The 13387-nt window shown below is 38.3% G+C and overlaps 1 protein-coding gene across 3 annotated transcripts in view; it reads left to right on the top strand.

The window, feature by feature from the left end:
* Positions 1-7663: 7663 nt before the first annotated feature.
* abca1a (ATP-binding cassette, sub-family A (ABC1), member 1A) overlaps positions 7664-13387 on the top strand; it is a 39309-nt gene continuing 33585 nt past the window's right edge. For 2 of the 3 annotated variants that reach the window (XM_067403172.1, XM_067403170.1), the window contains exons 1-5: positions 7664-7829; positions 10087-10191; positions 10863-10956; positions 12357-12498; positions 12617-12735. In XM_067403172.1, the coding sequence (XP_067259273.1) occupies positions 10126-10191; positions 10863-10956; positions 12357-12498; positions 12617-12735 (421 nt within the window). In that variant the 5' untranslated portion in view covers positions 7664-7829; positions 10087-10125. The remainder of the gene's footprint in view (positions 7830-10086; positions 10192-10862; positions 10957-12356; positions 12499-12616; positions 12736-13387) is intronic. The other variant, XM_067403171.1, reaches the window with a different exon arrangement.

The following is a 13387-nucleotide window of genomic DNA, read 5'->3' as shown; positions in this document are numbered from 1 at the left end:
ATCCGACGCATGCATGACGAACACTTTGTAAAAATCCATTTGAGGATTATATTAGCTGTGTAAACTTTGTTTATGTTGTTTAAGGCAAGCGCGAGCTCTGTGGGCGGGGAGCAGGAGAATTAAAGGGCCAGTAGCCCTGAATCGGCTCATTTATAATGATGCCCCAAAATGAATAAAAAAAAATCTATGGGGTATTTTGAGCTGAAACTTCACAGACACATTCAGGGGACACCTTAGACTTATATTACATCTTTTTTAAAAAAAGTTCTAGGGCACCTTTAAATTATATAAAACAGCAGATATAATTTTTTCCCCCAAACTTATTATTGTGACACTATCAGGCCTTCGCCAGTCTCTCCCTCTCCCATGCTCCTCTGCTTATTAGGGGCCGTTTAAAACTAAAAACAGAAAATGTTTTATGCGTTTTGGCTGCTCATTAACACAACAATAGAGTTTTGGTGGCCTTAAAATGCAACATTTTCAAAATGATACCGTTATTGTCTGGGTGTAAACTACAAAAACAGCAGTTTGTTCAGTCTATAGGTATGTAGTGTTTATTTACAAAGTGTTTCTTAACATCGCCAACTACTGGCCTGGCATGAATAATACAGCGTTCACAAGTTCACACTTACATATAATCAAACATAGTATAAAATATGTGTATTTGGCATGCTGTCCAAGGAGAGGGCTCCATGCTCGGAATTTGGACCGAACCCAGAGTACACTCTTAATTTAACTCACCTGTTCCCTAAGCCTTTAATTAGTGGTTTGTGTGTATATACAGTACTCAGTTTGCTTAGTCATTGTCAACTTGATCATGTGAACACCCTTCTGTGTACATTTGTAAGTTGTGGACACGGATCGCAGAGGAGTGCAAGATGAGCATTTGTGGTTAAAAGTATATTATTTTTATTATTTTTTTAGAAAATGACTGATTGTTTCGCTAGATAAAACCCTAATTCCTCGTCTGGGTTTGTGTAGAGCCCTTTGAAGCTGCAATTTTGTCCCCGTTGAAGTCCACTATATGAAGAAAAATACTGGAATGTTTTCCTCAAAAACTTCAATTTCTTTTAGCCTGAAGAAAGACAGAAATAAACATCTTTGATGGCATGGGGTTGAGTAAATTATAAGGAAATTTAAATTTTGGAGTGAACTAATCCTTAAAGTCATTGTGTTTGTGTAACCCCTTCGGTTCTACTCACACCACTCCGGGCGGGATTCGAAACCGACGTTTCCAACATGGGAGGTGGGGGTGTTAACAAGGACCCTAAAGGCCGCAGCCTCTAACATCAGTCACTAGTGCGCCTCTTGAGGCCAGGTGAGGGAGGTTTACCCACACAGCTCTTACAAACTGGCCTCCATTTCAAGCCCAATGTTTAGTTCACTTTTTGCGCGTACGCAAGGGTCAGCGTACAGTGTGTGTGACACGCATTTCGTTATCAGAAGAGTATGTGCATACAGTACGTGCACCTCCAGACCACTGTGCATACTTTTCTATTTTTGCACGCGCAGATCGCAAATGAGCATTTCATTTTTTTGCAGTAATTAGTTTATCCGCAAGGTGGCTGGGGTTGTCGAGTCACAAGGTAGTCAACGAAGAACTGCAAAAACAGAACAGACGGGAACACATGCAAGCTACAGCGACAATAGAGGCCTACATAGACGAGAGATTGTGCGAAGAGGTTAGAAAGTACCCTCATTTGTACAACTGTAGCAAAGATGTTTACATGGGTTGTAACCCGTGGCGAGAGATTGCTCAAACCTGCGCATACCTCGAACGCCTGTGTATGCCTACAAGTCGAACGAAGTATGCTTTGCAAGGCTGTGTGTTCGACTGTGTGCATACACTAGTGTACACGTAAAAAAACAAAGTATAACCAGGGCTTTACCCGCCCCCCCGGCCTAACCCAGGATTTACTCACACTGCTGTGGGTAGGATTTGAACTGGCGTTGGCAGCTTACAGTCGTGGGTGGCAGGTGCGCTAACAAGGACACTAAAGACCGCAGCCTCTAGTGTCAGTCGCTAGTACGCCTCTTGAGGCCAGGGGAGTGAGGTTTACCCTCACAGCTCTTACTAACTGGCCTCCATTAAACTCAATACAATACAATACAATAAATAAATTAATGAAAACTGTTGTTTTTCTGCGTAACTGTATGGCATCCTATATCATGACAGATAGAGGATGTAAAATTTTCAGCATTATCTGCAATAGTTCTCCCTCCAACTAACTGTATTAAAGAGTTAGTTCACCCAAAAATGAAAATAATGTCATTTATTACTCACCCTCATGCCATCCCACACCCGTAAGACCTTCATTAATCTTATAGAATATTTTTGGTGCGCCAAAAAAAACCAAAATAACGACTTATATAGTGATGGCCGATTTCAAAACACTGCTTCAGGAAGCATCGGAGCATAATGAATCAGCGTGTCGAATCAGCGGTTCGGAGCGCCGAAGTCACGTGATTTCAGTAGTTTGACACGCGATCCGAATCATGATTCGACACAAAAGAGTCATATAGCTCTGAAGCTTCCTGAAGCAGTGTTTTGAAATCGGCCATCACTATATAAGTCGTTATTTTGTTTTTTTTGGCGCACCAAAAATATTCTCGTCGCTTTATAATATATAATATTGAACCACTGTACTCACATGAACTGATTTTAATATGTTTTTAGTACATTAATGGATCTTGAGAGAGGAAATGTCATTGCTATGCAGGCCTCACTGAGTCATCGGATTTCAACAGAAATATCTTAATTTGCGTTCCAAAGATCTTACGGATGAGGAACGGCATGAGGGTGAGTAATTAATGACAGAATTTTAATTTTTGGGTGAACTAACCCTTTAACTGGCTTGGCTTCAAATCAGTGGCTAACCAGAAAGTAGCTACTTGTACTCCTGTTTCGTGAATGCATAGCTGTAAAGAGCATTAGATGCCTCATGGCTAATGACCATGTAAACATAGCAGTCGAGAAGGTTCATCGCGAGTGACGTCACGTTCCCTTTCACCCAGTTTCTGCTGCTCGCGCTCTGAGGCGAGGTTACTATCGGTCATTGCAGCACTGCAGAGCGCTGCTAGTCCTTGTTCTTTTTAAACCTGCATCTATCTACGCGGCATTACACTCATAATGTCGTTAAACGTGCGTTTTATACACTTAATTTACTTGATAGTTACACTTGGTTTGATGTTTTGGCTAATGGTTTAGCTAATCGACTTCGCGCAAAGCAAATGAATGAATAGATTTTGGTAAAGAAACGTCGAATAAAATGTAAAAGACGTCAATAAGTTATTCTGCTCCCGTATTCGGAACTATATTTATCCAGCACCCCCTCCCCCTTCACGGGGTTACTATCGGACAAACCGACTCTTTGTGCTCAGTTGCTGAGAGGAGCCTGAAAATAAGGGAATACTTGCTTCCTTGGCAAAATATTTTGTGCCTACGCATAATTCCATCATTTTAAAGCACATTAGATGGCTAAATCTGGGAAAAACCCGCCGCACAAACGCTTTTTTCACCGAGTACGAGCGACTTTGAGGAGATCTCAAGAGCGATATACATTTTTAAAATCTAATAATTGTGTCGCGCTCGCCTTTTAACAGAGATTAATATGATTTAGCAAACGTATTCATAGTGTTTCTGCGTTTAGACCTCCACTTTTTCGTCTCGGGTATCATAACAGACATTTATTAATGACACCACAATAGTCACCAGAAAAGCACGTTTTTTTACTTAAAACGTTATAAGCAATGGATCAGTTCGCAAGCAAATGCAACATTTTGCTGCTGTGGAATATTGTATTTATCAAAACCGAGGCGAGTGCTCTTAAAAGGGCAACAGCTCTTCACGCTGGGAAGTGTGTCAGTGCCATATAAACTAACTGAAGCTGTAATCAGTTCATCCTCTCGTTACATATCAGTTGATAAGTGACTTATGTTAAGTGCTGTGGCATTGCTTGACAACAAGCAGGTAATGATTAGACCTTATAAAACACTGTGGTAGCCTACAATTATGGCATTGGATCATGGTAATACCATGAAATGGAATTAAAATGTGTATATGATCAGAAAAACACCATGGTTCTTTTTTCAATTATATGATGAACTTTTGGGATGAACTGTTCCTTTAAGTCTTACCAAAGTCACATGTTTATTGTGTTTACCACAGTCTGAATATGGAGCTTCCTCTCTCAGCTCAGACCCGGCTGTGGTTTCCTTTGCAAAGAGTTTTCACATTACATTTCGAGATGCTTTGTTTATCTCTGCTCGCTATCGTTCTCTGTGTCAACCTCGCAGTGTCATCCCTGAGGCTCAACTCCGCAATACTGACAGAGGATACTGGGGCAGGAGGGCAGCGTTATTCACTTGGCAGCCTCCCAGCCTTCATAAACACAAAGAGATGATCAGCCTGAAAAACAGGATGAAAGTGCTGATCACATGACCAAAAGCACAAAAGCCACAATGTTACGTTCCATCAGTTCAAATCAGAATCATTGTGTTCTGTTTGACTGTGTGGTTAGAAACAGACGGGGCAGATTCTGCTTTTCTGAATGATTTTTGGTTCGCAGTGTCACTGAATATCCTTGCTTATGGTAGCTGACATGAAATACTTTTGGGTAGTTGACATGTCCTGCAGCGTGACATGCTGTACTCCATTTTGCAGTGATTTTATATTTGTAATGCATGCAGCTTTTATAATGTCATGGACTACATGGAATAAGTGTATTTTAAAAAAATTAAATAATTAAATTGCAGGACCTTTAAAACAAAAGGGATTAAAAATTGTGAAAAAATGATGAGACATTTCATTTATGCATTCACATACATTGTATTCTAAAATCTTAAAGGATTAGTTCACTTTCAAATGCAAATTAGCCCAAGCTTTACTCACCCTCAAGCCATCCTCGGTGTATTCGACTTTCTTCTTTCTGATGAATACAGTCGGAGTTATATTAATAAATGTCCTGACGCATCTGAGCTTTATAATGGCAGTGAGTGAAACCAACGAGTATGAGCTGAAGAAAGTGTCTCCATCCACATTCATCCATCATAAACATACTCCACACGGCTCTGGGGGGTTAATAAAGGCCTTCTTAAGTGAATCGATGCGTTTGTGTAAAAAATGTCCATATTTAACAAGTTATGAAGTAAAATATCTTGCTTCCGCCAGACTGCCTTCCGTATTAAACTTACTAAGAAAATGTAAAACTCTAGCTTACGCTAAGATACGCCTTCCCTATTCAACTTACGGAAAAAGCTTAATTGACTCTTTGCGGAGTTTGATTGACAAGTGATCTAACCAATCATAATGCCGAATCCACCATTTTGTCCAACAAAGCAGTCAGGAGTTAGAAGATTAACCTCGGTGGACTTGAACTTGAAAAATGGTGTGTCTTTCTGTGTTTGAAACAACATTCCTTCTGATGTTCATTCATGTTTATTTGATGCTATAAATGAACTAGTAGGAAGAGATGATCGGTTCACGAGCTGCTTGAGCTGAGGCGCTACCGCGATCTGTCACGACACTTTAAAGAGCCACAAACCACTTTTTATTGTTCGAATTTCTTAAAAAAAATTACACAATTTGAAAGCTGGGACTTTGTTTAATATCATAAATAACCTGCTCTGTCTTGTCTGTCAATGTGTAGTCAGTATCCTCTTTACTCCGCAATGTATTTTTCACTGCGTGTGTCGTGACCAACCTGGTCTCATAGGAGAGACGTACCAGTGGGCACGTTTTGGCGAGACACAAAATTACCTACCGACGAGTACGTCTCGCTGCAGTTTCCGACAGAAACGAACGCTAGAGGCCGGTAAAACGTCGATAAGCGCTTTTGCGCGTTTTCAAGCCCCGTTTTCGACGACGGCCGGGGTCGGATTATGGATTCGTAAAGACTCGTTTTGGCGTTTCCTCGCGCAATATCATGTCACGGCTTCAAAACGCATCCGACCAGAGTGCCCGATTTGTAAACGAACGTACTTTGGACTTTCCGGCTCTACGCGTTTCGCTTTTTTTGGCCGTAACCAAGCTTGCTCGGTAGCTCGGACGATACGGAGTCGGACTTAGGGCGAGGAGTCGACTCCCCCTGCCTGCATGGGTACGAATCCCGCAAAAGGCGACTGACGGCAAAAAAAAAAGAGCTCAAAGAGAGATTTAAACGAGCTGAAAAACGGATGCTTCTTACGTCACGTTAGCTTTTGTTAACACTATCGGGTAGGTTTAGGCGTGGCGTCGTCAGGAAGTTATTTTAAAACGAAACGGAGCGCAAATATCAAATCGAGAACCGCGGCGATTCGTCTAAAAAGCAATGTCATAAAAACGTACCGCATTCACCCTATTATCTGCTCCGGCAAAAACAAAAACACGCTTTTGGCGCCACTCAGTGGACATTTCAGAGCCAAACTGCAGCGATATGTACTCACTGGTACGTATTTCGCGACTCGCGAAAACATGCCCACGGGTACGTTTTCGTCATGAGACCAGGTTGGTCGTGACAGCGCTATGGCTTGTCAGACAAAGCAACAGTAACTAAGGGGGGCGGGTCTTTGGGTAATGAACACATGTGTATAAGGGTATAAAGCTCAGATGCATCAGGATATTTATTAATATAACTCTGATTATCAGAAAGAAGAAAGTCATATACACCTATGATTGGTTGAGGGTGAGTAAAGCTTGGGCTAATTTTCATTTGAAAGTGAACTAATCCTTTAAGATTTTAGAATAGAAAAAAAATTTCCCCGTGTGTGATGCGTTCATTAACTACACAAATGCACATCATTAATGGGTAACTTCACAGTTATCTGGACCAGTGATGCAGAAAGTTCAGAGAACACAGAATGCACTTCCTGTATCATCTGAATTAGATGAACCAAATACAATATTGTCTGCAAAGATTCTATATAAAAATGCATACTTCTGCCAACTTAGAACTATGCCTTATATTTTGCATGATAGATGGATTTCTAGGACACTTTATCAATTAAATTACAAGCTAGTGCTATCCGACTTGCTCAGTATCTTCATCCAAGGCCCATGCAACTGGTTGTGTCTAAGTATTTTACAACCTGCCTTCATTTCTCAGAGGTCCTGATGACCTGGAGATAATTTTTTTTTTTTTTTTTTTTTTTTTTTTTCCTCTCTAAAATCCGTTTCATTCCTATGAGATTTATTTGTGTGCAGAAACAAAACTTAAGTTAGTTGATATTTTAGTTTTGGTTTGTTCTGCCTTCTGCGAAAAATAACAATTTACACCAGTCTAATCTAGTTTGCAGTCAAAACTTGGTCAGGATGTGAGACCAACTTAAACCAGCAAACCATCTAAAAATTGTTCAGCAGAGATGTCAGATTATGAAATGTACCATGTGCTGGAAAATAAGAATTGACAATCACTTTGACATTTACCAAAGTGCCATTTAACTGCACTGCTTGTGCACCCCAATTTCAGTGATATCTGCAAAATAATAGAATTAATATTAAATTTATAATATGTGTAGTATAAAAATAGCATGTAAACATAAGTTAAAAACGCATTTTGCGCAATTTCACGTTGCCCTTTTAAGAGCTGTTTTGGGTCCGCACGTGCTTTCCATATATGGAGGCTCGAACACAAACAGCAGCGCTTTTGACCGACAGTAACCTCGCGCATCGCTCTCGCTATAAAAGGATGGAGGAGAGGAAAAAGGTCCGTCCATAAGAGCACAAAACACCAGCACCAGGTACAATATCGCTTTGAGAGCGTTAGAACAGCTGTTTCTCCTCTCGACTCAAAGGGAATTACAGTTTATATGAAATAAGGAATAGCCTAATCATTTCGGAGCAAGAAAAAACGGTGAGTAAAATGTTGAGTTTCCTTCTTTTTTAAGCAATGAGCTCATTTTTTACTAATTCATAGATAAATATTTTTGCTTAAACATGGAAATCATAAACACGCTGTTGTTGTTTGCACAAATTACGTTTTTTTTTAAATCGTAAACATTTGGTGAGTTGTGATGCATTGCATTGAAAGCTTCGTGGCAGTCGTTTATGCTGCAAACTGATTACAGTTGTCATGTTTAATCGTTGAATAATCGTTACACATAAACATATGGATATTTTAACCTGCTACTTCTTTAATCAGAAACGCGCAGTTGTTATTTTTCTTCAGAACTTACACGATGCTGTCTTTTATCGTAAACACTTGATGAGTTGTGATTATCAAATGCTTCGTGGCAGTTATTTATATTGAAAAGTTGTGTAGTATGATTGACTATCATTCGTATGCTATTGGGATAAAATGACAACTTGAAAAGACAAAGAAGACTGCAAGTGGTCGCGTGTCGCTTCAGCATCTGCTCGTAACCGAAATGACCGAGAGTAACCTCTCCTCTGCGGAACAATGAAAAACACGCTGAGCTCCTCAACTCTTCTGCATCTTTAAAACATTATGATTATAAACACCTGTGGTGGTAAAACGGCAGTTAAGGTCTTAAGTGCGCTGTATTATAAATGTCTTTTCGTATTTTGTTCCACAGAAGTGGCAAAGATTGTGTAAACAAATGTATATATGCGGGCTGCTCTTACTCTTACATCATCTTTATGTTACATATTTTAAGTCAGTCGTGATGGACAGGCTTTATTTATCTTGCTTTAGCTGCAAAAAGAGCACAAAACAACTGGTATTTGGTGCATATGTGCAAGAATTTGTATAGGCTTGTCAGAGTATGAAGCTATTATGATGAAGGAAATGGTAAACAAGGAGAAAAATAAGAATATGGACGCGTCCACTAGGGACGCTCTTCATGATGTTATGTATGAAAAGCACAAGCATAAGATTCACATTACCTAAAACAGATCCATATCAGCACAAACAGTACAAAAACGAAAGATGTAAAACACATAGGCTACTCATGAGCGATACAGGCAAATATATGTAATGATACAAGGAGAAATGCACCATGTTCTTTGAAATGTGATATTTATTCTAAAGTTGCTGTATGCTTTTCTTGCCAAATGCAACAAAATGGCTTCTTGCATGCTGGTCATGCCACACTGTCTTTGATTTAATTGGTGGACAAAAGTTTTAAACATTAATCAAATGTATACACATCAAAATTACTAGTCACTAGTCCCAGATTAAAATGCATGTTTTGAACTGAAAGCAACTTGCTCTGATATATCTTAAAATATGCAGTGCCATTGTTTTGTCTCAAGATGCACACTTTATGTTTTTTTCTAAGGCACGTTTATTAAAGCTACTTAAATGTCTTATGACCTAATCCTGGCTTAATGTAAGCCTGTCTGTAAAACCAAGCCTTGGAAGTATATTAGTAGTTGTAGTATTTTAGTATTTTTGAATAACTTATTAGATCTAAAGAAAAAAATCATGTCATTCACTCTAATATAGCCTGCTTGACTCATATATTTTGTTAGGAATGATAACCATTACATTTAATATAATTGGAAAATGCATTACTAGACAATTTAATCAAAACACCAGCAGGACATCAGGATATATTTATAAATTAGTTCATTATGAAACATACTAACCCACATACTGACACTGTTCTGTTTCCTCTTACTGCTTATAGTTTTATGATAGCAAGTGAATGTGTCTGACAGATAAGATTAATGACTTGAAGATAAGCTACTGTGTGCCAATGCCAAAACATTTGTGTTTGAATGATTATTTTACCTAGCTAAAAGTAGGCATGAAACTGAAGTTGCTATAGTCTTTTCTTTCTCATACAAGAAAACATTTATATAGTAGGAACTAATGCAGTCACAGTTAACAAAAGTTATTGACGATTTAAAACGTTATCATCTAATGTGATGGCAAATAGGCTTTCCAAATAATGTAAATCAATTGTACACAGTACAATAATAGTAAATTTAACAGGTGGTCACCTTAGGTGGGACTTGATTTTGTCCATGGGGAATTGATTGAATGGTTGTGATTTGCTATTGGTGGATCTCATGTGAGTGACAGGTTGTCATCAGCGAAGATGGCATGAGATATGTCTTTACCTGTATTTGAGTTTCTCCACGGGTGAAAAAATTGAGCTTAGCAACATTAGCTTTACATCTCTTTTCTTTGCTTTTTATGACAGTTGCGAGAGGCGGCGCGGACAGTGTGGAGCCGTGGCAAGATGGCTGTCTCCACTCAGTTGGGGTTACTGTTGTGGAAGAACTTCACTTACCGACGGAGACAGACTGTAAGTTCATACCAAATGCATTGAGATTTTAATTCATCACTTACCACAAATCAAAGAATTATGAAAAGTACCAATAAAACTAACATATGCAGCAAAACGAATGCCTGTTGTAACATATGGAGTCCCTAGGCTCCCATTTTTCTGTTGGTGACATCTGTGAGGTTCTGGAGGTCACCAACCCCCGTATTGACAGGATTGAATAAATACATAAATAACAAGACATACTAATTAGTATTTGTGTATACACATTTTATTGTGTAGCTTTTTTAAAGTTGCTGTTGAAGAAACTGTCACTTGTTTGTGAAGTAGTTGCCATTTATGCACCTACTTATCAGCTTTTCCTTAAAGAAGTCCAGTAAGAGAATGTACCTCAAAAAGCTGACTAAATGATCATGATATTGGTACGGACAGCACATACATGTACTTGGCACTGAATGTATGAACAGGAGGTTCAGATGCCTTGTCAGCAGGAAGCCCAACAACCATCATGATAAACAGGATTTTCTTGACTTTGCTAGAATTGTTTATTCAGGACCTGTGGAAAGAGAAGAGAAGAAGTTGTGCTGTTGAATTCAAGTTGAAGTTCATTAGGGTGGAACTAAAGCAATCCAGGATGTATATAGTTTGGTCAAATGAGTAAATATCACTCTGTTGTGTCTGTTCATTTCCAGATTCAGCTGCTGATTGAGATAATATGGCCGCTCTTCATCTTTTTCATCTTGATATCAGTCCGACTCTATTATCCTCCCTACGAGCAACATGAATGTAAGTGGCCTAATTTGGGCCAACAAACACATTTATTTTGCTTTAAATTATTAATATTTTTTTTTACAACCACAGAATAAATGCAAATGCATCTAATGAGATTTGAGCTTAGGTTAGATAGTGTTTTTCTTGCCCAAAACAGCAAACTATATATATATATATATATATATATATATATATATATATATATATATATATATATATATATATATATATAATAACTACTTTAAAAATACAGAAGGTTTGCACTGTCAATTTAAAATGATCCTAAATACATTTGATTTAATGTCACTGTGTCTTACTTCATTCGTGTCAATATTTGCTCCTCTTTGGAAATCACACTGTTCCCAGGAGAGGTCAAGGACAGCAAAACAGCTCTAAGAACCGCATGAAATTTGATCTCACAAGATCTCTGAAACACAGTTTTCTTGCAGTGTCAGTTCCTGTACTTTAAACTAAAATAATTAAATGTTAACTATTTTAGAGTTAGTTTTAAACCTGTAAATGAAGACCAGAAGAATAGGACAAAGAAAAATGACAGTATATCTGGTTTGTGTAAACCTACTTTTCAAACAAAAGGGAAAGAATTTCTGCAGGGATATTTCCAGGAATTATGTCATGAAGAGCAAACTGTAATGCTTTCCATGCACATATTGTGAAATACTTAAACTTTTCATCACACAAACACTATTTAGAACTAATATGACAAAACTTTTGAAAGGAATCGGTTAAAGGCCATCTTGATGATATCCAAAAAATCCTTTAAAGTTAACATGTAATATCTAGACTCTAGATGGCACAGGCTGATAGGTCCTTACATGCAATCTGCAAGCAGTCACATCATTATCACATGACGCAAGCTGATTGGCCTCTACTGATCCTGAAGCCAATGAGATTGTTTGCTCAACATTTAAATAGTCTGATGGTTCAGTGTTCGCTGTAAACTAGTCCTACAGTGCGCTATCAGAGATCCTCTGAACCCTTCCACCTCCCCAGCTCCACCTGTCTAGACCTGTTACAGGATTAATTCATGTCTGTTTATGCAGCAGCAGTATATCTTACGTGCTCACAGCAGCGTGTCTGTGTATCTATTAGCAGTAGCAAGTCCACACTTGATCTGCAGCAGCAATAATCAACAGCAGCAGATCTAGTCCGCCAAGATCAAATACATTAAATTGCCATATTCGTCAACATGCTAAAACTATTTCTAGAGTTGTCATGATTGAAAATAAAATAATGCTTTACTTTATTAATGCACATTTGTGGTCTCATTGTGTATGATTAATTCCAAATAAAATAAACTACATTTTATTGCATTAAATAATTCAGATTACAGAAATATGGTTGCAAATGGCATTTTATTTGTTGTAAATCTGATTGCTTTGTCCTTTTTTTCCCAGGCCACTTTCCCAATAAGGCCATGCCCTCTGCGGGGACTTTACCATGGGTGCAGGGCATCATCTGCAATGCCAACAACCCTTGCTTTCGCTACCCCACCCCTGGAGAGACGCCCGGAGTGGTGGGCAACTTCAATGACTCCATGTAAGTATATCAAGCTTTGGGTCTACATTGGATTTTACAGAATTTATATGTGCTATTTTAAAAATGAAACACTTATAACAAGTTTCCCTCATATGTGTGTCTTTGTCATCATTTACAGCATTTCCCGACTGTTCATCGATGCCAAGAAAATTCTCCTCTACAGCCAACAGGACAAGAGCTTTGAAGGTTTCAAAGGACTCGTACGGGCCTTGAGAAAACTGCAGAGGAAAACTGAAGGTCAGGCACTTTTAAACACCTTTAAAGATGAGGTTTCATAAAATATGTACACTATCTTTCAAAAGTTTGGGGTCTGTGTTCACCAAGGCTGCATTTATTTGATCAGAAATGCATTAAAAACAGTAATATTGTGAAATATTATTACAACTTAAAGTAAATGTTTTCTATTTGAATATATTGTAACATCTAATTTATTCCTGTGATCAAAGCTGAATTTTCAGCATCATTACTCCAGTAGTCAGTGTCACATGATCCTTCAGAAATCATACTAATGATTTGGTGCTCAGGAAACCTTTCTTATTGTTTCTTATTCTTACAGTTGTGCTGCTTCATATATTTGTGGAAACCGTGATGCATTTTATACGTGACGCTATAGAAATTGTTTGTAACATTATAAATGTCTTTACTGTCACTTTTGATCAATTTAAAGTATTAATTTCTTTAAAACAATCTTACTGATCCCAAACTTTCTAACACTAGCATATATTTCCAAAAACAGCATTGTTGTTGCTTCAGTTTGATGTTAGGACTAAGTATTGTACTAAAAGAATCATTAATGGAATCATTACGGAATCAGAATCGATAAATGGAATCAGATTCAGAATCTTTTAGAGTTCTCTTCACTACTGCTGAGTCAATGTTTTCTAAATCT

Source organism: Chanodichthys erythropterus, chromosome 12 (genome assembly GCF_024489055.1).
Source record: "Chanodichthys erythropterus isolate Z2021 chromosome 12, ASM2448905v1, whole genome shotgun sequence".
In the NCBI taxonomy this organism is placed as follows: domain Eukaryota; kingdom Metazoa; phylum Chordata; class Actinopteri; order Cypriniformes; family Xenocyprididae; genus Chanodichthys; species Chanodichthys erythropterus.
This window is presented reverse-complemented; position numbering and strand designations above follow the sequence as displayed.